General features: G+C 37.4%; 2 protein-coding genes, 1 long non-coding RNA gene and 1 pseudogene across 7 annotated transcripts in view; 3 read left to right on the top strand and 1 right to left on the bottom strand.

The window, feature by feature from the left end:
- Nucleotides 1-1,888, top strand: part of LOC106176219 (septin-7) — a 47,765-nt gene extending 45,877 nt beyond the window's left edge. For all 3 annotated transcript variants that reach the window (XM_087011584.1, XM_087011582.1, XM_087011583.1), the window contains one exon: nt 399-1,888. In XM_087011584.1, the coding sequence (XP_086867710.1) occupies nt 399-444 (46 nt within the window). In that variant the 3' untranslated portion in view covers nt 445-1,888. The remainder of the gene's footprint in view (nt 1-398) is intronic.
- Nucleotides 1,446-22,132, bottom strand: LOC106176207 (tRNA N6-adenosine threonylcarbamoyltransferase). Of its 3 annotated transcripts, XR_015334003.1 has the most exons (14): nt 21,987-22,132; nt 21,550-21,676; nt 21,067-21,186; nt 20,601-20,701; nt 20,367-20,441; nt 19,859-19,954; nt 19,505-19,554; nt 19,071-19,149; nt 18,547-18,646; nt 18,178-18,234; nt 17,459-17,534; nt 16,866-16,964; nt 13,248-16,734; nt 1,446-12,665 (listed from the first exon to the last, which is right to left on the bottom strand). XR_015334003.1 is itself a non-coding variant. In XM_087011591.1 (13 exons), exons 2-13 carry the CDS (start codon nt 21,662-21,664, stop codon nt 16,698-16,700), a joined length of 1,005 nt encoding a protein of 334 aa, XP_086867717.1. In that variant the 5' UTR covers nt 21,665-21,676; nt 21,987-22,132; the 3' UTR covers nt 1,446-16,697. The 3 variants fall into 3 exon arrangements, 2 of the variants coding, with proteins under 2 accessions (XP_086867717.1, XP_086867718.1); XM_087011591.1 differs by having other exon boundaries at nt 1,446-16,734; XM_087011592.1 differs by having other exon boundaries at nt 1,446-16,734; nt 22,069-22,130.
- Nucleotides 10,915-12,543, top strand: LOC147762511 (uncharacterized; annotated as a pseudogene).
- LOC147762510 (uncharacterized) lies at nt 14,267-14,904 on the top strand. Its single transcript, XR_015334004.1, has 2 exons — nt 14,267-14,406; nt 14,662-14,904. It is a non-coding gene; the product is annotated as an uncharacterized LOC147762510 (long non-coding RNA).
- Nucleotides 22,133-23,671: the final 1,539 nt, after the last annotated feature.

The following is a 23,671-nucleotide window of genomic DNA, read 5'->3' as shown; positions in this document are numbered from 1 at the left end:
ACCTAGTTTTGTGTGTGCATGTTGTTTGAAAATAGACTTCACTGAAGTTTGGTTAACACCCTTAACAGAAAAAAACTTCATCAGTGAATATAATGTGATAGATGATATTCATGCACATTATTTTTTTGAAGTTTATCTGGATGTTTTTGTTTTAACAAATACAGTGTTGCCAGCTTTTTTTTTTTTTTTTTTTTCAGTGTCGTAATTGTGAAAAAAAAGGTTATTAATATTTGAAAATTCCCTGCTGTTTTTCATGATTATATGTCCTTAATCATGAAAAACAGCAGGGAATTTTCAACTTTGTGCATGGAGTGAAAGTATCACATTTTGTTTCATTGATGTACAGAACAAAATATTATTTCATCAGAAGTAAAGTCCTTGTTTAATTTTCCTTTCAGAACCATAGACAAGAAAAAAGACCACAAGAAGAAGTCTATCTTCTAAACTTTGTATTCTCTAGAGGAGATAAGTAAGGTGCAGAGGAAAGGCTGTGGCACGGAATGATTAGCCATTATTTTCAAGGCCGTTTGAAGGTCATGCTCATTCAAGATCATTTGAAGGTCACTGACAAGAACATGTGAATTTCATTTCTTTGCCACGGAAATTTTCTCAGTGACACTGTAGGTCATAGTTATAATCTATTGTGTTGTCATCTGGTGGTCATCTTCAACAAAATATCCGATTATGAGGTCTTTTATGGACCATATAACCTGATTTGGTACAGCTGACTGCCATTTAGAGATACTTTAAAGTCATTGTCATTATTAAAATCCTGTTATTTTCTCCACAGTATAAGATTAATTGAAAATGAAGAGATATTGGATTTATAGTTGATGTGATTGTATAAGACCGGTGTATATTTGCTACATATGTTAATGTATGTGTATATATGCCATGTTCATATACATTGCTCTGTGAGAGACAAGGCTGTGGGCACTTCTTCCTTTGATTTATAAACAGTGATAAATGTCTGTGCTTTATTTGTGTACTGTGTATTTCACAAAGATAAAATTATGATCATCGGAAGAAAATAAAAATGACTCACTTGTCTAAGTCTGGGCTGTCAAAAATTGTAAAGTGAACCTTGTTGATTTTCCCATTATGTAGCCAATAGGTCCCTTGCCACAGCCTACCTTCTGTTTGCCTAAGAGAAGTTTTAACTACGTATAGACTGTTGCTTCAGCAATGTCCATTCAACTTCCATTAACAGTGGTTTAGAAATGGCAGACCTGCTTTTATTATCGATCTGCTGTTATATAGTAATCATAAGTGCTCAGGAAATAACTGAAATTTATTGAATATTTACGGCTTTTATTATGTATATTGCCTGACCCATTGTTCATGATCTGTCGAATAGTTCACGTTGGGGTATTCTGAGATGTTCTTTATTCTGAAAAAAGTTTGTCAGGAAAGAAGTGGAAATGACATTTTTGTGAAAAAAGAAAGTTTGTGCCTGGTACAATGAAGAATGTTATACTATGTTGTATAAAACTGTATAGCAAGTGTGTCGAATTTTATGCAGAAACAAACAAAAAACAAAACAAAAAATATATATAACAGATAGAGGGGGTCAGTTATTGTAAAAATTCCTACATCAGAAATTTGTTTTGCCACAGCCACATTCTGTTGTCAGAATGCTCGTTTTTGTCAGGATTTTATCATTGCTATTATTTATTTTTGTAATTCCTTTTTTCTTAGAACAAAAATTTATCAGTTAAAATATAGTTTAAAAATATGTTAGGTTTGCACGGTAAAATCACAGAATTCTGAGCATCTTGGAACCCCAGTATGGATGAATATCGCAGGTTATGGAAGATAGTTGTTAAAACATTTTACTAGTTTTTTGTTATTGGTGTGTCTTTGATTGTAGTAATGTTTTGCATCACATCGCAGGTTTTGTATGCCTTAATGTTCTCCTGGATTAACTAATTTAAGTTAAAGATAATGCTTATATTTAAAAAATTGGGTTTGTTCCTATCACTTCTGTTGCCTAACATTTACATATGTATGTGAAACCATTGCAAATTTCAGTCTTGTCTTTATATTTTTAGGAAAGAGTAAGCATGTAAAACATTTTGGCCAAAATAGACCTTTTTTTTTCTGTTTCTCTTTCCTGTAGTTCAATATCCCTCAACAAACTGTAAGCCAAATAGAAAAAAACACCCAGTCACATTATAAGCTTGTTACTCATGTCAAATTTTTCATGTGTTTAAGTCTTGTAGTTCAAAGGTGTTACTGAATAATAATAATACTAATGTGTAAAAGAACTTAGAAACGACATTTTATATTATTTAACACAAAGGCCACAAGTCACAATTGCTAAACATTATGAAAGTTATTCAAAAATGCCCTTGTGTAGCATTAGATGTACAGACACATGCTATAGATAGACACATCATAAATGACGTCAAATACATTTGTACATAACATTTTTCTACAGCTTTTGAGGCGTGTAAGTGTTTTTAGTTGTACCATAAGTGCAATGTGAGCACCGGTAGCTTATTGTAACCCAAACTTGTTGTAACGTATTGTGTACATACAGTAGTACTGTAAATCTTAACTTAATGCTCATATGCAAAGATGTGTTCCTTTTGCTCCATTTTGTGCTTTCTGTACTCCCCTGTAAGGGTGATATTTGAATACCAGTTGCTAGGACGAATTGTTACCATAGTGACTACATACATGCTAAAACATTTTGGAGCTGCTTGCTTGGATATTTAAAATGGCAACACGGTTTCAGCAGTTTTTGTCTAGACTTTAAGGAACCCTAGGTAGCTAGATATCAGTTAAGATACAAAAAGGCAAGTGCTTTGAGAAGGGCCACAGCATTTTACATAACATTTTTTCCTAACAAAAGGATTGCCATTGTTCAGGTCTAGAGTCTTCCATGAAAAGGATCATCTTCTTTGGTAAACATCAAAGGTAGCTGGTGCATTGCTGAGTTTGGTTGAAAACTGACAATTTTGTGATTATCTGCCTGAAGTAGAGAAAGGAGTCCTCTGTGGAGGGAGCTCTCCCAGCAAAGGGCCTCAGAAGGGCTTCTAGAGTGTGTTTGTATTTAAAGTAAACTAGGCCTTAAAAGTAAGATGTGAAATGCTTTTGTATTTGGTGAGCAGGTAGTCTTAGTTTAATAAAATATAAAACCAAAATGTATTGACTTTTTCTTTCACTTTCCTTCATTTTGAACTGATAAAAACTGGAAAAAAAGCACCTTTGGTACTCTCTCATTGAGTCTGTTTCCACTGTATTAAAAAATGAAAAACGACAAAATCTGCAATATTCAGATATTTTATTAAATATTTTGTTCATTCCTGATCTCACAATGTACATTGTTACTACATTTAGTTGCTCTTAAAGAAGCCACAAAGAGTCTACAACATTTCATCATCAGGGTAAAGACTGATGAATGAACTGAAGAATATAATACAGGCTGATAAAAGTATTATCATTTCTAAAGTGACAACATAATTATGCTTCTACCGGAGGTACAACATTACAACCCTTGCTTCAAATGGTCCTGATCACATGACTGCCTTGTCACTATGAGGTTTGGAAATGGGAATCTTCAAAGATGACTGTCTCGTATTGCAATTTTTTATAATATCATGTAGGATTTGGAGGAGAGAGGGGCAGAAATAATGGCAGAATATTGAATGCGATAAATTAAAACAATTTATCTGTTTGTGCCACTTCTAAGCTGACAGTTCTCTAAAATTATTTTAGGAACATCTTATCTGTCTTGATTACATACATACATAGTAGAACATTGTAGAAAGCAGTAACAGGTATCTTTTTTAATAGCAGTAAACCTATGTACTGCTTATTTCAATGGTGATTGCTCTACCAGGGGTTTGCCCTCATTGATTCTCTCTCTTGGTTTTTCACCAGATGATTGACAGTAAACAGAAAAAAAAGTCAACTAGCATCAATCAAATTGTTCATTTCATCATCATCATCATTGCATGTAGTTTTGTTCATCCTTAACATTTCACTTAACTGTTCTTTAATGCTTATGGAACTGCAACACGTGCTACATGTAGGTCAGAGCAAGACCGTAAATCCCTGGTCAGAGTAATGTGTACAGGAAGATGTGTTCACACGTGTCACATGACTTGCCCTATATATCTGAACTCCCGCCCTGTTATGGTACATTTTATTCAGTTTTAGCATCACGTTTCCCCGGACCATATTCTTTAAACCAGTTTTTTCTCCAGTTTTTTCCAGTTTACACAAGCTTTCATGAGTTTACATCATTTTATAAGTTTACGGAATTCATTGAAATAAAATCTATGACCGCATTCACATTGGGAAGAGCTGAGGCTCAGCAAGGCAGAGACCTAAATATGGCAGATGTACATGAAAGGAAAACTGCCTAATCCTTTAACGGTCTCTCTGCCTCTAACATGCCTCCCCACGCGTCGTCCCTGCGGGGGTACAGTCATTAAATCTCGGCTCAATTCAACCGGTCAAGGGATGACGCGTGGGGAGCCGTGGTTTCTGCCCTGAAGGAGAAAATGACAACTGTTCACTTTTGGCTTAGTTTCTATATTTAGAGCAGCACAGGCTATTAAAGGGTGGTCTTGCATCATTTCACACAAAAAAATGGCTAATGACCAGTTCTTGGATGAATTGTTTGAAAAATTACATGGAAGATTGCATAACACACAGGACTTGCCTCTGCTAAAAAGTGAGCAGAAAGACTAGCCATGTGCCCCTGTGACATGCTTGAGGAAGCAAAGGCTATCCTTAAGGTACAGCTGGAGTTAGCCAAGGGCAGAAAAAAATAATAACTGGAGGAAGCAGGTGGCTCGAGACCTGAGAGAATTAGGTTTTGAGCTGCATGAATGGATATGCAAAAACATTATTATTCACATTCCATTACCTGCCAAACAGGGCACTAGCACGCAAAACTTTTTCATAGTGCAGGGATTGAATTCAATAAATTGACCGAAAATTGCTTTGTGAAACTTGACAGAATTTGGATCAGTACTTGTTCAAAATGAGAGGATACTGCTGATAAAGAGAACAGATGTGGGCAAAAAAGACAAGCTGCAGCAAAGTGGAAAGGGACACATACAAGTCTGGTGAATTCTCCCAATCCTCGCGTAATGCACCCAAGTGTACAACTTGTAAGAAACCAAGAAAGGGGCACAAGAAAGGATTGTGTACATTGTAAAATCACCTGTTTTCAAGCAGGAAATTGACTTTTTTTTTATAGGAAATTGAGTTTTTAAATAATTTCATCGAGCTCTAAACTAGAGAAACTGAAAGAGCTAGAAGCTAACTTGTAAAAACGGGAAAGAGAACTTGAGAATATGAAGGAGTCCTATGAAAGAAATGTTGAAAAGTTCAAACACAACAAAAGAAAGTTGGAGGAGAGAGAAAAATAGCTTGAAGCATGGGAGAATGAAATAATGTTAAGGGAGGAAACCCCAAAGAAAAAGAAGTAAAAAGAAGCCTTGCCTACTGCTTTAGTCAGGTCGCGTTCAGAAATATCCATTGCCAAGGCAACTTGCCCAAGTCAAGTGGACTTACTTGTCCTTTGTCAGCCAAAGAGGCTTCATTGTCTGATGGATAAGAGGAATTTCTTCCTTTTGTGTCAGAGGGATTTGTGTCTCTAAGTGAGACTTCTTCTCCCATTCCCATTCGTATTTTCCGTGATACTGGGGCTTCTCAGTCACTTCTGTTAGAGAGTACATTGCCTTTCTGTGATAAGAGTGCCACTGGTGACTTAAATATCATTCGGGTATTGAATGGAGAATTGTTTCTGTACCTCTGCACTCTGTGTTTTTGACATCAGATCTTGTTTCAGGGCAAATTAGAGTTGGTCTAAGATGAAGTCTTCCTATTAAGGGGAGTCTTCGCATATGCAGGGAGTCAAGGGTGTTTCTATACTGCTAGGAAATGACTTAGCTGGTGGAATAGTTGTCCCCTCTGTTTTATTGACTGTGAAGCCGAGTACTGAGGAACTTCCTCTTGATTCTGACATTTTCCCTTCATGTGCTGTGACTCGAGCTATGGCCAAAAAGGCCCAAGATGAGGAGGACCATGTGCAGAAAAGCACTTCGTCTCAGAAAGACTTCAGTAAGAACTCTAATGAGAGTTCCAGTTTTGATGATCAGAACCCAGAGTCAGCTGGGAGTGTACATTGTGACGTTATTGTGTTTATTATTTTAGTAAAGCTTATTTGTTGTTTAATTTTTATGAGTAATTACCGTACGTGCCTGCATACTTGTATTGTTGTATATAAGTAGGTCAGCTTATGACGTCACCATATCGCGAGAGCATGAGTATCTCGAGAGCGTTAGTTTAGACAGACGCTGGAGTATGAACGGATAGGAGACTGTTTTTTGTTTTGGGACTTTTGAAGGAGAATATTTTTTTTGGAACCTATTTACCACTGAACCGACACTCATATTTTCTACTGGAACTTGCATCGTAATTACTGTGGGATTTCATCGGACACTTTCACTGAACTTTGAGCCGATTTATCTCCATTCAATCTCCAGTCGACGGATTCACATCGGACTTTCACACAGGACACTTCATGCTTTCAGATAGGTCTATTTGTGTATTAAGAATAGCTTATTGTTATTGTCATTAGTTTATTTAGTTTTAATAAAATATTAAAACTTCTTTAAATCTTTTGTCATTGATTTTTGCTGGCATTGGGTACTCTGACCCGTAACAGAATTGGGGGCTCGTCCGGGAGTTTAGATTTTCTTATCGGTGGCAATTTTTGTGTGCAAATTTACTACAGTAGCCAGCAGAAATCAATTCCACCATGGTATTCTCTGTCACCGAATTTCTCCAATCTCCTACGGTGGCAGACTTTGAAGCTTTGAAAAAAGATGACTTAGTTGCCATAGCTTTACATTTCAATTTAGTTGTGAAATCATCCATGAAAAAACAAGAGATTAGAGGAATAGTAGTGAAGAAACTTGTAGATGAACAAATATTTAAGTCTGATGATTTACTGCCAATAGTTAAGGCAGAAACCAACATTTCAGAGTATGAATTTGAACTGGAGAAGTTAAGAATAGATAGTTTCAGTTAGAAAAAGAAAGGTTAGAAAGAGAAGAAAGAGATAAAGATAGGCAGTTTCAGTTGGAAAAACTAAGATTAGAGCACAGTGAAAGATCAACTTCACATGTCAGGTATGAATTTGATGCGGCAAAGAACATTAGGTTAGTTCCTAAATTCCAAGAAAAATCAGTTGATAAATTTTTCCCACAATTTGAAAAAATAGCAGAACATCTCCAATGGCCGTTTGAAGTATGGCCCACACTTTTACAAAGTGTTTTGGTAGGGAAAGCTGCTGAGGTGTATTCAGCTCTCAGTTAAGCAGAAAGCTAAGAAAAGGTGAAATCGGCTATTTTAAAGGCTTACTCACAGAATTGCATATACCTACCTAACATCAGGTCTGAAAGACCCTATTCTTGCACAGTTGATGTCTGTAGCATGAACTGGCTCCGCGCTACGGTTAGGCGTGTGCCTGAGTTCGATAAGACGGTGGTGTCTTGCAATAGAGGGAGCCATTGTACATGATATATGTGGGTAACAGACATTTCATTATCGGGTAACGTACATTTCTTTACATTACCTTTCAGAATCATGCCGAAATCGAGGGCCGAGATTCAGCGAGAATATTGCGAACGCAAAAAAGAAAAAGAAGGCCAACGATACTTGGACAAAGAATGTGCCAGGCGAATGAAGTACTACGTTAAAGCGGCGGACCTTCCGAAAAGAGAGCGGGAGAAGCGTAATTCCGTAAACAGGGAGCGGGTGCAGCGATGTCGCCAGAAAAAGCTTGATGCCGCGAGGGCACTAGCGGACATTGATGCGGAAGACGATCTGGATGCCTCCACCAGTGGTTATGACACTGCCAGCGATCGTAACTTAGTAGTGCGTCTCGATTTTGCTTGGCCAAATCGTCGTGAAGGTGCTCGCAGAAGAACTAGCAGGGCCTTGTCTAGAGCTAACAGGGAAATTGAGAGGCTGCACATGAAAGTTCGCTCATTTGAACGGCGCAACAGAGCTGCAACTAGAAAAGCTGATCGATATCGCAAACGCATGGACAAGCGAACCTTACCGCGTTCTTCGCCGACAACACCGAAAAGCAGCGCGGAGCGAGTTATGACAAGTGCCGGTTTGACACACGCTCAGCGTTCAGTCGTTAGGTCTTTGGTAACGTATTACTAAGCGAGATAAATGCCAGTAAACGTGCAACAGAGAACAAGCGTAACAGGTTGAGGAGTCTTGCGGCTAGTCGTTAGTGGGAAACTTGTGCGCAAATACCGGTGCATGAGCATTCTCAGCAAGCTCACCGGCTTCTCAAGACAGAAGCTCCATGCTATAAACATGAAATGGGTGGACTTGGCGAAGGAAAAACGGAAGCGTACGATAAAAACATGGAGATGATGTAATTTCATTTCTTGAAAGAGATGATAACAGTCGATCGCTGCCAGGAAAGTCAGACTACACGAAAGATTCCAGCGGGCAAAAGGTTCAATGTAGAGTCTTAACCGACTACATGAAGCATCTCCACGCGAAGTTCTTGTCAGAGAATCCAAACATCAGCATTTCGTTATCTAGTTTGCTGAATTCGCCCAAGACACATACGGATAACGAGCTTCATCACAAGATCTTCCTGCCTCTGTACAAAGCACCAAAACATGGCCCTGATGTTAAAAGCCGTGCGACGAGAAGGAATCAGTGTCACCCCTAACCCAGAAGCCTACTTGAAAGACATCATCCCGGAACTAGATACCAGGCTCCCGGACGATGTTGAGTTTGCGCAGTGGGCCAGAGTAAAGAAAGAAGAAAAGGGCAAAGTAAAAACCGTAATGTGCATCGTGGATTACAAACTCATGAGAGCCGAGTTTGTGGAGAAACTTCAGACCATGACAGAAGAATTCAGGGAACACGTTTCGTGCCTCCGAACGCAATACGAACAGATAAGGACACTGAAGGAGAAACTACCTGAGCATCACGCGGTTGTTCACATGGACTTCGCGGAGAACTATGCATGCAGAAGCATCGAAGAAATCCAATCTGCTTACTGGAATCAGGCAGGGGTCACACTGCATCCTGCCGTTGTGTATCGACGGGACAGCGAGGAACTGCGTCACAGCAGCTTCGTCTTTGTCTCTGACGAGTTGGCTCACGTCACTTCAACGGTCAGAGCAATCGTAGATAAACTGATACCATTGCTGATACAAAGTGACCCGCAGTTGGCCATGGTCCACTACTGGACTGATTCCCCCACAAGCCAGTACCGCAACAAGGTTATTTTCAACATGGTGGCCAACCATGAAGCCATTCACGGCGTCAAACCGAAGTGGAACTACTTTGAATCTGGCCATGGGAAGGGTCCATGCGATGGCCTTGGGGGGACCACAAAGCGCATGGCCGATCTTGCTGTCAACAGCGGCAAAGTCACCATTCAGGATGCTGCTGATTTTTATTCTTGGGCGAAAGGATCCACAATGAAAGCAGTTACCTTTCTGTTTGTTTCCTCCGAGGAGTGTGCGAAGATGGCCGAAAAAATTAAAAGTGAACAACGTCTCAAACCACTGAAGGGCACATTCAAACTGCACGCGGTAGTGGGCCTGGGCAATTCGCAGGTGGCCATTCGTGATGTCAGCTGTTATTGCGATATATGTCTTGGAGGGGCCCTATGTAGCACGTGGACCACAGAATCGCTGGTCACAGCTCAGACCTCCGAGAAACCCAGTCTGCATATTGCGTCCGAAGGTGTCCGGCCCGGGCCGTCTGGTGTATCTGTAACGTCAAGCATTAACAAGTCTTCACGGGTAGATTCCACCAAGGCTAAAGGCAAGGGTAGAAAAGGGAAAGGAAAGAGTAACAGGGGGAAGGCCACAGGTATGAAGGAGCCTGTACCAAAAAGAAAAGGCAGCAGCATGTCACTCGTTCAGAATTACTTCTGCTTGTTCTGCAATGAGCAGTACATCAAACCCATCCGGGAAGATTGGCTTCAGTGCAAAAGGTGCTTGCACTGGGCGCACGGATCCTGCTCAGCATACGATGGCCGGGGTGATTACATCTGCGATGAGTGCATGTTGTAGTAGGGTCTACATAGCATACCTACAGCTAAACTTCTGTAATGTACGTTACGGTCTGTTGAATTCTGTTTAACGACATTAATTATACTCGGTTCAGTTGTGAAATCGATGAGTTTCGATTACGATGTACTCTGGATATCATTTGCTTTCGGCAGGTGACTTCATCAAGTCATTTTATTTTTAGACGAGTAAGTAGATGTCAGTTCTTAAAAGTTGAAATGTACGTTACCTTTAACATCATTCAGGAAATGCAGCTGTGTTTCATGGTAATTCCATTTATCGCCAAACCATTACTACTTCCAAGACCTCTTCTGTTTTTCAAAGTAGGAAGAGCATAATGAATAGCTTTGCAATGCTGGCGTAGCAAGCCACCTAGTTTACCAGAACAACGTATTTGCATTGATATCGAAAATTTTCTCGTCCATATTTTAACTGTATCGTTTCCTTACCCAAGTTTGCTTGATTAAACGTTAGTTCCGATTGCATCCGTGATTTTACCTTCTATTCTTCCCAGTCGATAAGAAACTCTGATTCAAATGGAGTTGAGGCATCTTTTATGGAGCCAGGATTCACTTCTTTGAGGTGCTGTCAAGCGTAACGTACATAACAGTGACCAATTTAGGGCTTCGTGATGCCTGCTATTGAAACACTGTAACATCGTACCATATGGGATCTTGATGCCGAAAATTCTTATTTGCAAGCCTTAACATATATGCATTTCAAAAACATCGCTAAGAATAGTATTTACAGAGGTAACTTTTTTGGAAAATTCTCCCCTGCAATTGTAACGTCTTATTGAGAACGCGTGAATGACAATGACCTAAACAAAATGTACCCTTTATGTGTTAGATTGTTTGATGTAAACAGGGGTCAAGTATGTCTGAGATTTCTGGAAATGTGCTCAACCAGCAGTTCAACAGCAGAGGGGATCTTCACAGAAATACATGAGTCATTGTCAAAGCATGAGCTTGAGTGGCAGAGTTGTGTTGCTTTCTCAGTAGATAATATAAGTGTAAATCTGGGAAGGAGAAACTCAATCATGACAAGAGTGTTGGAAAAAAATAATTCTGTGTATTTTATGGGGTGCCCCTGCCACATTGTACACAACTCTGCCAGTCACAGCAGCAAGGCATTTGCAACGACTTTAAACTTCGATGTTGGGGATCTATGTGTAGAAGTTTTTTATTGGTTTGACTATTCGACAAAAAGAAAGAATCTCCTGGCAGAATTTTGTACGTTCTGTGATAGAGACTACAGAAAGATATTGAAGTACATGAGTGTTCGTTGGTTGAACCTAGAAATTGTTGTTGAGTGTATACTGAGTCAGTATGAAGGGCTGAGAGCCTATTTCCTTTCAGAGGACGATGGATGCCCCAGGCTTCAGAGATTAAAAGCACATTTTGAGAACCCTATGACTGAAGTATATCTGATGTTTTACCAAGCTGTATTACCTATATTTACTCATATAAACCTTTTGCTTCAAAGGGATGCACCAATGATCTATGCTTCTAGGATTCTTTGTTTTCACTTATTCGGAAACTCTTTAGTAAATGCATACAACCTGAACTGTTGGTAGGAACCAATGAAGAGTTGTTACAGCTTGTGTTCTTGGATACTGAGAAACAAGTCTCAGACAGCAACCTGTTCATAGGGTTTATGACCAAGCAACTTCTGAACAGGTTGGATGATACAGTAGATCCAAATCATTTCACAAAATTTTACACAGCTGTACGTAACTTCTACACTTCCTGTGTCACATATATGAAGAAGAACTTCCCTCTGAATCATCAGGTATTAAGGCATGCATCCTTTGTGAACTATGAGACAAGGCTCAGTGTAGATATATCCTCTGTTGAGTTTTTTATCAACAGGTATCCCAATTTCTTCAGGAATCTCAATCTGGATGTCCTACATGATGAACTTATAGCCTACAAGACCTCATCTGACTTACCTGACAGTGTTGTTAAGTTAGCTACAGTAACTGGAACAAAAGGACAGAATTTCCTAAGAATGGATATTGTTTGGGAGCATCTCTCCAAGGTTAAGGATGCGTCTGAGAATTTGAAATTTCCTATTCTTTCAAAAGTAGCTAAACTGGTTCTCACTATCCCACATAGCAATGCTGATGCTGAAAGGGTTTTCAGTATGATAGGGAAAAACAAAATTAAGAGTAGGGCTGATCTGGCTCTTGAAGGCACCCTGTCATCCATAACCACATGTAAGGTAAATCAGTTCTTTGAAGTACCTTGCCACGAGTTCCGACCAAGCAAATCAATGCTAAACAATGCTAAGAAAGCAACTTGGAATTACAATAAAGCTCATAAAAATTGAGTGAAGTCTGTCTTGTAATGACTGGTCTAAGACCTCCTCAATTGTATTGGCATTATTATGGGTATTCTTTATTATAAAGAGGATGTAATATCGTTTACATGAAATAAAATGTTTTTTATTAAAGTAATATGACTAGTTAAGTCTTATATTTTAGGATATTTAAAGTTTGATAGTTAGTGAAGACATCGCCAGGAACCTCAAGCAAAATTTGAGCAAATTTGTCCAATCTCAAGCAAAATTTCAACCAATCTCCAGCAAAGTTGTTATACCCCCTTGGCAGGTCTGCAATAGATTGGGTTGGTAAGACTGGTCAGAGCCAAAAAGTGTCAGGGGTTATGCATGAAATTTTAAAATTACTTCAAGAACAGTCTAAACAGATTTTACAGCAACAACGTTGATTAGATCAGTTGATGGATGGCATATGCAATTGCGAGATTGGCATGACACAATACCTAGATGCAACAGTTGGTGTGACATGGGAAGAGGAGGATATCAACACAAACAGGGCACCGTACAGAGTTTCCAAATGAAGGTCAATGAAGAGGTCAATGTACAGGTCAAAGTCAACATGACAACAGACGTGGATTTAATAACCAGACCAAAGTGAAACAATGTTTCAAATTTGGATCACAAAAAATGGTTTGTATCCCCTCCCTGACTGTCAGAGTAAAGAAAATGCAAAAAAAACCTCTTCTCATCAAGTTAATCTCTGAGAGATGAGACTTATCTGATGACCCTTTCATAATAGTATGGAAACTTCTGTAAAAAAAGCTCAGACCAAGGGCACAAATATCTGTCCAACGTGTTAAATACATGCAAGTCAGATGATACCTGCACCTCTTGCAGTGTTAAAAGACAGGCAGTCATTAAGAATTTAAAATCCTGGGGAAAAAAAGTGATTGATTCCAGTTTAAAAAATATGAAAAATGTTTTGTGGTATATGACACACATAGAAAAATGTCTATCAAAAACAGAGAATGGTCTCCTAAGGGGGGAAGATGATGCAGAACAAAGCTCGAAAAAAGCTACCATAGCATCAGATGAAAGTGGAGGTGTTTCTTGAGCCATGTGTACATTCAGTCAAATTTGATTTCTTTCATTACCAATAAATGGCAGAAAATGAAGTACACACAAAAGCTTTACCTTACTTAAAATGACAAGAGGTCGCAGTCCTTTGGTGTAATCGTGAAGAACCTGATGGTCATTTCATATTATAGCTTACATGCAGCTTATGCCTCAACACAGGGTTACATGCATACATGGCAGTTAACATGTTCTGAATTAATGCCAAATTGCAAATCTGTCAAAGATTGTGCAGACACTTATGCCATGCTATTGGCTGAGCTGGGACAGGATAGTCATATAAATGACAATAAGCCACCGTCCTCGCATAATCGTTTATTCGCTATGTTTTTTCACAGCACACCTAAGGACAAACAACAGCTCATTGCTAATGACTTACAGAAACTTGATGGAAATTACTGAGTAGTAGTACTGATGCACTAGGCATGGGCATTGATCTCAAAGATATTAACCTTGTGATTGATTATTTCCCTGTCCATACCAGACATTTTCAATCGCGATTAATGCCAAATTGCAATTCTATCAATGTAAAGCCTCTAGTGTAAATGCAGTAGAGATGCCAAATCGTAATTCAAATTAATCCTAATCGAGAGGTGGATTCTATCAATGTTAACTTTAATTGTGGTATAAAATTTCTAGTGAGAATGGGATCCATGTTTGCACCGGATGTTGAGGACTTTAGGCGGGTGCACAGTGTCTTACATGTCCATCGAAAGTGAAAGAAAACAGACTGTCCACGCGGTCTCAAGTTTCTTCGCAGGCATCAAAATGGCCACGAGGACGTATTGGTCTGAACAATCAGTAGCAGCATTACTCAATATTTGGGCCGTTGAAAGTATGAAACAGAAGTTAGACCGAACTTCTAAAAAAAAAGCCAGTCTATAGGGACATCACTATGAGGATTAAAGTAAGCCTAACTTATTGATGTTCATCATTAAGCAGATAATAAATTTACCTTGCCAGCATCAGGCAACGCCCAGTCTGTGATCAAAAATAATGGAAGAAAATACTATATTACACTCATAACACATCTTCCATAAAAACATGAAATACTTCAATGTGTTGTTCAAAAATTTACCAGTATGCACTAGTATTATTGGCACTAGTTGTGCATGACAGAAGAAAAAAGTGCTTTATATTGATTTTATGTTACAACGTACAGGACGAATGTGGTGATGAATTAACAGAGTTGGAGGTGAAGAACAAAATTAGGAATATGACACAGGAGTACTGTAAATTCAGGGACCAACACAACAGGTCAGGGGCTGGGAGGAAGCCACCCTACAAATATGAAAAAGAATTGGACAATATCCTGGGTGATAAAGCTACCACAAGACCTGTGTTCACAATGGACACAAGGAGAGGTGAAGAAGGAATATGTGCATGGCATGAACCCATTTTCTAGGAACCATTTCATGCATGGTGATGTAAAAAAGGTAAATGATAGCAGAGGGTTTGTATTATTTTATTGTTATGGCAAATGCTACTTACTAAAAGTACCAGCATTTATAGCATTGTGGGTGTTTTGTAGAAGTAACAAGTTTATTATTGCCTGTGGCAGTACTTAAGCTATTCATTTTTATGCGACTTGTTTAAAGCTTGAATATATATTACAAGTTTTATTTACACAGATGAAGATTCTGCTGAGTGCTCCTCTCAAGATACAACAGAAGAAGAAGAGAGAGATGAGAAGGCACAGGCCTGTGGACAAGGTATCTTCTTTACCAAAATATACATGCATCTTGAATAATAACTTTAAGGTATAATTATATATACTACAACAGCCTTCTGTTACAGCAGAAATTCAAAATTTTTAGCATACCAGAATTAAGTGGTGTTAAGGAGCTTCCTTTTTGTAATTAATGTCATATGATATATTTATTTGCCTTACTTTGCCACATGCTATTTCTTTTAAATATTTATTTTGCTTTTCAGCTCGTAAGAGAATAATTGAAAATGATGATGATGATGATAATACTCTAATGTTTGTGAAAAAAGCTCCAAAATTAGATACAAACTTGTACTGACACATTTTGATCAGTTCAATAGCTTTAAGTTAAATGATACTGGAGTATGTATTAAGTTGAACTTAGCATTATTTTGTTTTTGAAAGTTACATGTAAAATAAAAAGTATGTCTCAATTATTTTCGAGGACTGCTCAATGTATAATGTCTTTGCATATATCATTACAGCCAGTAAATCTGGAAAGAAGAAGTCCAAGGCAGACATATTTAAAAGTATTATTGATGATGCCGCAGAGTCCTTCTCAGCAAAATCTGACAGTGCAATGTCAGCTCTTGTCAAGTTAGAACAGGAGCGCTTTAGCATGGAGAGAACAGCAGAAGCGAGACACCTGGATGCCAAGAGGGCTGAAAGAGATACCCAATGCACCATGAACTGCAAATGATGCAGTTAATGGCCCAGATGATTGGGGGGGGGGGGGGGGGGGGGGCATGGCCAGTGCTGGTGAATTTCAGTTGGCATCTACCTCATCTAGTAGCTCTTCTTCACAAACAACTGCACCAGGAACCAGATCAGCCAGAGCCAGAGCCAGAGAAGACCCCAATTATCATTTTCTATACGATGCGATGATACATATTATCTAGACTTGTAATATGTATCATCATGTGGATATTAGTCTTGATAAATTGCGCAGATGGAGTTGAATTTAGAAATGAATATGCTGTTTGTTGCTGCGACTTGTGCAGTTATAAGTTGTAACCTGCAAATTGTGCAGATGGAGTTGTATTTAGCATTAAATATGCTGTTACAGGTTGTTTAATTTTAAGTTCATTGTTCTTTGCAGTTAATATGTTGGTTTTGAAATGCATACAGTGTTAGTGGCATGAACAAATCTACCACATGCTGGGAGAGAGTATTTTTTTCATTGCAATGATGATGAAGACTTGAACAATTATCAACAGCTAGAGACTATGACTATAAAACTCAGCAAATATGTTGGAATTTGTTTTCAGAACAGAAACAATTTTCTTACACCATGTAGACATCCTGCAGTGTTAATGATTTTCTTTTTTTTTCTGTCTATTACTTAACCTGTGTAAATTTTCATTCAATCCATATTGTACATCACCATTTCTGTACTGTATTTTCTTACAATAAGTCCACCTATAAGAATAAATTGTGTCATTGGCTGCCCTGTGAAGGTTGGTTGACTTTCATTTCATTTGTATATGCCATCACCGCCATGTCACTTCCACTTCATCTGTTCTATACCTGTGAAACATTTAAAAAAATCAGAATATGTGATTTCTCCCCCCCCAAAAAGGCACATTGCATTACTCATAATTCAATAATGATTATGGAATGTATGTTGTGTGATGAGGTTTCTGGACTAAGATACGTACCTTTGCGTGCACCAAGTTTCCTCTAATGGCGTTATTTGTCCAGATTTAAACATTTCCCATCCTGCCTGAGCAATCATCGCGCCATTGTCGATGCAGAACCTGCAAAAGAGAATTATTTCATCTGTCTGGTACATCTTATCTGTGACTTAGATGCAACTAGTACAAAATATATACATATATAACAAAAACAACACATGGACAAGAGTTGATACCAACTGAGATTTGTATGTAAGCTACCCTGGCTATGTGCTGACTGACTGATAGTAGTAACTTAGGCTCTATTCCCATAGGTTTTAGATCGATCTATCCCCGCGGGGAGTCTCACTAGATTACTTTCAGATAATCCGACTTAAATATCCGTCCCGCCTACTACAAGCTGTAAGGAGGTTATTAACTTTCGTGTCCGCCCAGCTGACAGCTATTTAGCGTGAACCCCCAGGGAGTTAGGTCGATCTAAAGTAGGTCAATCTAATCTATGGAAATGGGGTGTTAGTTTACTTAACAGTTCTTTTCCTGTTACAACTTGGCTGAAACTTATTCGAAATTCATAAAAAACTTTCTTTTTCCTACTACCACAGCTGTCAGTAAGATACCTCATATCTGTGGCAAAAAGTGTGGCCCCTCTCTCCTCAGCCATTTTTCCCATCATCTCCTGCAATCTCTCATTACCTGAAATTGAAAACAATTCAAAAATGGAATACAACATCTTAATATCAAAACCTTCCTCTCAGTCCAGTAATGTGATCTAACCACCATCTTTGCTACCTATGACTGGTACAAATAATCATGTTTTGGCAGTTTTAATCATGTTTTCATATATAATGTAGTGCAAAATTACTTACAAGATTTATATTTTAGTGGTAGCACGTAAGTATGTATATAAAATGTAATTAAAAAGCTAAAGTATGATTATTTTTACAAGCTAAAGTATGGTCTTAAAATACTTTTCTGTCAGAAAAAGAAGAAATAGAAACATTTTCCACTGACTGACTGATTCACTTTTTGGTTGACTTTAAATACACCATCCATTGTCACAGACTGATCCCACCTCAGCCATCAAATAACCATGATAATTAAATTATCTTTCTTTTTGGTTTCTGAAGTTTCCACCTTAAAAACACCATGACAATCAATGGCTATGTGTGAACATACACTTTCTTTATCTGTGTTATTAGTAAGTTAAGCCAGTGGAAATTGTATTTTATTCTATCAAGGATAAATAAAATGATAAAATACACAATGTCTCATTATGTAATATACATTTCTTGTAATCCATATAATTCTATAATGCATAAAATATGAGGTCACTTACACCCCACTCCTCCTACTATGAGAACTTCTTGGGAACCACAGTGTGCCATGGCCCGCTCTGAAAATTAATAGCATAACTAAATGAAGGAATCAAACTATACAGTAAGGCTGACACATAAACAGATATTGGTGTTTACCGAGTAGAAAAGAATAATATTTTGATAATTTTAGTAACTTTTACATTTACAATTGGCACAAAAAGAAAAAAAAATCAGAAATCAATTGCATTAAATAAAGCTGACCTGGTCTCAAATCGAAAGATGTTGGTTTATTTCTTAAAACTTTATGCAATTTTGATGTCAAAATTGAATTGTCTATATAAATATAATACTAGAATAATAAGTTAAATACACTTTCACCAAATCTCTACCTGTGATTTCCACTAGCATAGCAAAAACGGTCTCCTGTAATGAAAAACAAAGGTCTTCTGGGCTGTACTCTCCCTTCTTTAAAAGCTGGGGTACTCGCTCCTGCAATTATAATTATGTGGAATTAAAATAATTTGCTTTGAGTAAAGATTATTTGGGTCACCTTGAACATGTATTTATGTTAATTTGAAATTTCTTTTTAATCTTTCAAAAATCCTTTTTTTTTTTCATATTAAAGAACCCTGACAATAGCTCAATCACGCTGCAAAGTATGTTTGGGCTTTCCACCCAAAATAGGTTATTTTTCCTGAGGAGAAAATCTCACAATTAAATGCGAGTCAACTCACAGTAACAAACATGCCCCTCTCAGTTTCACTGCTCTAACATTAAATTTCCAAAATGCTTTGATGTAAAAAAAAAAAAAAAAAAAAAGTAATTTTTTTTGGCTGCTTTGTTGTGCAACTTAGAAAAAATAACTCATTGTTTTTGTTCTTCACCATTATTTTACACTAAATGCTTCACTTACCTCAATATATGACAGAAGTCCTGAGAAAGAGACATCCATTCCTTTTACTGTGTATGGTAACTCATAATATTTTGTGCCTCTGAAAAATAAAGTAAAATAAAATATAACTGCCGTCCAAAGGATTTTTTTGGGGGGAGGGGGAGTTTTTGATCAAAACTAAAATCCTAAAAAAAAATTGTTCAGTACCTATGCCCAATGGTTAGCTATCTTTTAAATCATCTTTATTGTTAAGCAATAAGAGATGTCACCTCAACTATGGCTCTGATTGGATCCCATTTTCTGAAAGCGAGTCAAATATTATGATTGGATCTCAATTTTTTACATCGTAATACCCGATTTAGGCTGTGATTGGACCCCCTTTTTTTGTCTATCCAACTTTGCTTTGGTGCCATTTCTAAATCTTAACTCTCAAAGTAAAAATGTCAGACACTCACTTTTTTGCCATCTGTTCTATGTTATAACCAGGACTTGGATCATTTGATAGCTGAAGTGGAAAAGAGATAAAAATATATCACCAAGAATCAATAACCAATATGACAACTGATTTTTGATATTATTTAAGAACATAAACACTTCATTTTGGCTAAGTTCTTCATCTCATCATTTATAGATCATGTATTATTTTGAAGATTTAGAGTTAAATAATAACAATAATGACAAATGGATGATAACTCGCGTCATATAACCATATCAACTTAAAGATTATGTTATATGTATCAATATATCAAAATCCACTTTTTAAAAACATTTCATTAGACCACGAGAGAGCTTAACTGTTCATTCCTCACCTTCAGTACTCTTGCAAATCTATCTAAACAGTTTCCCACGGCTATATCTATTGTCTCACCAAATATCCTGTATCTACGCTGAGAGTATGCTATTACCTGTTTAAAAAATCAGTACCTCATCTTAAAACATTTTTTTTTTTCAAAATTGGCATTTCAATATTTTTTTCTTAAAACTTTCCTGTTCCTATTCTAAAAGTAAGCTTTCACCTTAGAAAAAAGAAAAGCAAAGTTATACACTCCTCAGGGTTTTCCCATCAAATCAAAATTTCCTTGACATTTTTTTTTCTCATACTAAAGAATCATTGCTTGACCTGCCAACTGTTCTGAGATTGCATATTTCATATTATTAGGTAATATAATAATTCATTTCTAAAGGACTGGTAAAACATTAACAATGCCATGTCTTCCTATACATGTTAAAGAGAAATAACATTTTTATTTGAGGGGTTTTGTTCTTTTTATGGTCTGAAAAATTTTGAAAGATAAGTAGCTTTTAAATATGTCTCACCTGAGTATTTCCTCCACTAACATATAACACAGTGGGGTTATCAGAACCTGTGATTAAGCGCCCCATTTCTATATGTGAATAAGGTTAAGAAAAAAAAGAGATAAAGAGACTGAAATGAAACACAAGTAACACACTCCATGGATAAATCTGTACATGTGTGTCCATTTTTACTACCAATATGTTTTCACAATAACACAAACTTATAAATGATAATAATAATAAATCAAGGATATGGCCAATGCAGTGGTTTACTCCTATGATAGGTTTGTTCCACAGCTGTGCCACAGTCCTGGCCACTAGAGCAGTAGACACCAGGGGGGCACCCATGCCTGGACCTGGAAACAGAACACAACTGATATATATATAAAACATGAACTGTAGCCATCAATAGGCTTGAAGATGTAATACTTAGAATGTTATAGGGCCTGTTCAGAACACGGGACAGTGTATTCCTTGACTTTGATGCCCAGAATTATAAGGAAAGGAATTAATAAAGGGCGTTGGGTGAGGGGGTTTCTGGCACACACAGTGAGACTGGTTATAGACATCACTTGGCCATCAAAAAATACAGCAGAATTTTGACCTGTCTGTGTTTAAGACAGGCATTCATTTGAAATATATATATATACATAAGAGAGAAAAAAGCACAAAAAGTTTAAATTGTTATATCAAAGTCTATAAATTGACTGTTTCTGAATACCTTTTGTGTATGCAACAGCATCTATGTCATTGGGATTCAACTTTGCCTGATCTAGGGCCTCCTTTAGCACTTGCAGTACGCAGCCCTGGTGGTGCTTGGCTGTATCACGGGGAAGGAAGCCTAAATAACATACCATATTACAGTAGAATCAAAGTCTGGTACAATCTATATAGCTTGCATTCTAAATTCCATGGATGGCATTCTTCTAAAGTTTTGTCTTTTAGTGATATTATTTGTGGATGAGTTGACGTTTCTTTTGAATTTACATCTATATAGCAATACATGAATCAGAAGTAAAATCTGTAAAATATTATTATTATCATGCAATTTAACAGTCATATTCCTCTACCATGGCATTGTTCAGGCATGTATTCTTTTTACAGTTATAGTTTCACTCCAAGAGGCTAATTATTTGGTCTATGAAGCCTAACTTGAAGTTACCAACACAGCGAAGGTTCTGAAGTCTGTAAAGTAAGCACTTACCTTGTCCCGGGGGAGTGATATATGTCCTGCGTGGATTTGACAGGACCACTCCATCTTGGATAATACCAACTCCTATCTTGTTGGCACTTCCTTCAAACCCTATAACTACCACCATTTTGGAGTGAGCCTAGGACAGGTAAGAGTTAAAATTTCTATAATTCTTTACCAAAAGTTTCTATTATTTACTCATTATTAAAATATAACTGAAAATAACAGGAAACTAATTGTTCATACTCCACTTTGTTACAGTATGCACTGTAACAAAAACTGTACACATAACTCAAAACTAACACATCTGATATCTTTTTGGATTTATGCATTTCTTTGGCAACATATCAACACTCTTGCAAAATCAAGTCTTACACTCAATTTCAGTTCCAACTTCTACTCACGTATAAGCCGCAAATTAATGTTCAAACTTCTTAGTATATACTTACTTGTCGTCTAGGGTTAATTTTCACGTCCTTTCACAGAAATAATGATATTAAATTTACATAAGGACTTGTTCAGCAGACTTACATGCAGACTTCCACTGACAAGCTGTGTTCAAGCGTTGAACATGTGCTAAAATGGGAGAAAAAGGCAACCGATATACCTTATCTTCTCTACCGCAATCAGGTCAGATGAGCTCAACTGTCACATTCAGAATTTCTACTTCGTCCAAAATATTGTAACTCTTTCCGTTTTTTTTTTTTTTCTATACAAAAATATAAAGATATGTTTTGTGAATGTACTGGTTAGATTACAATATGAATTGAGTGAAATCTTTCTAGACTCTAACCAATATCACCTCGATAACGAAACAACGTTTGTCTAAAAAAAAAGGGAACCATTATTTTGTCTTTTTTTTCTGTCTTTTTTACCTGAATAAACGAATTTTCAACTTAACACTGAGCAGGTCCTACCTTTCGTGCTAAAGGAACTTTAAATGGAAAATCTGTAACGGTCGTTAAACATGAGTAGTTAAACATGAATTAACTTATAGGAACATTTACATAGGCTGACGAAGTACAATACAAATTTGATTTTTCAGTTGAGAATCCCCTCGGAGATAGAACTATCCACAGTTAGTACGATAGGGTCTGGGAATGGTCCTTCAGTCTATTATGATGAGCAGTGCGTTCTCTGATCACAAAATTATAAAAATAAAATGAGCTGTGCCTTAACAAAACAAAAAACAACACAATTTTCCGGGGGCGCAGAGGGTCAAATGGTTGGTAAAACTTCTCGCTTCGGGGGAGGGGGGGGGGGTCTGTGCGTGCGTGCGTGCGTGTGTGTGTGTGTGTGTGTGTGTTGGAAGGGGGTAACGCAGAAGAAGAGTTTAAATTCAATAAGAAAAATTCTCTTCAAATCGTATCAAATTTCCTTGTAAGACGAGACTTCTTTAGATATGTTAGACGGGGCGAAATACAGGTATACCACACGCATTTGTATATGCCTTTAAAGTCCTATTTTATACTTAAACGTATCCGCAAAGCTACCATTTTTCAAAATTTTCGAATCTTAAAAACTTCAAAATCCCTTCGTCATTTAGAACTGGATAATTTAATTATAATCAAATCCAAGTGCAGGGATGAGTCAAACAATGATACATGTGCAGGTGCAAATTCCTTTTTTTAGAGGAAAATTTGATTCGGCCCGAAAATACTCGATGAGCTAACTTTAATACCAGAAAGTAGTCAAACACGTGTCATCATACGATCAAGACTATTAAGCTTGACAAGGTACATGTGCATCGTGGTTTCTTTATGGCACCGCCATGTGCACTGTGACATCTGTGTCATTGATGTTCTCCAATATCTCGAAATTTTCATTCCCGTCGAATCCTCAAGCTCGGGGGTACAATTTCAAAGCCAAGGAAGCGATTTCATGAGTTGGACAAAGCTGATTAGTATTACCAAGGAAGTGCAAGAGATTAAATTCCATGGTATAACATACGCAACATGCATGTATATAATAAAATATGCCATTTTTATCTTTTGCAGAATCAAACTTTCGTCAGTTTTCGATGCCAAATAAGAAGGCTTACTAACAATGGTAAGACGTCGAATACTAGTATTTATCATAGAAGTTTTTTTTCTACTTCTTTGTATATATGCAGAAGACGGTTGTGTTGGATGCG

Source organism: Lingula anatina, chromosome 4, assembly GCF_051362555.1.
Source record: "Lingula anatina isolate TDL-2025a chromosome 4, LinAna3.0, whole genome shotgun sequence".
NCBI lineage: Eukaryota > Metazoa > Brachiopoda > Lingulata > Lingulida > Lingulidae > Lingula > Lingula anatina.
The sequence above is the reverse complement of the archived record's forward strand: the minus strand, read 5'-3'. Positions and strand labels throughout refer to the sequence as shown.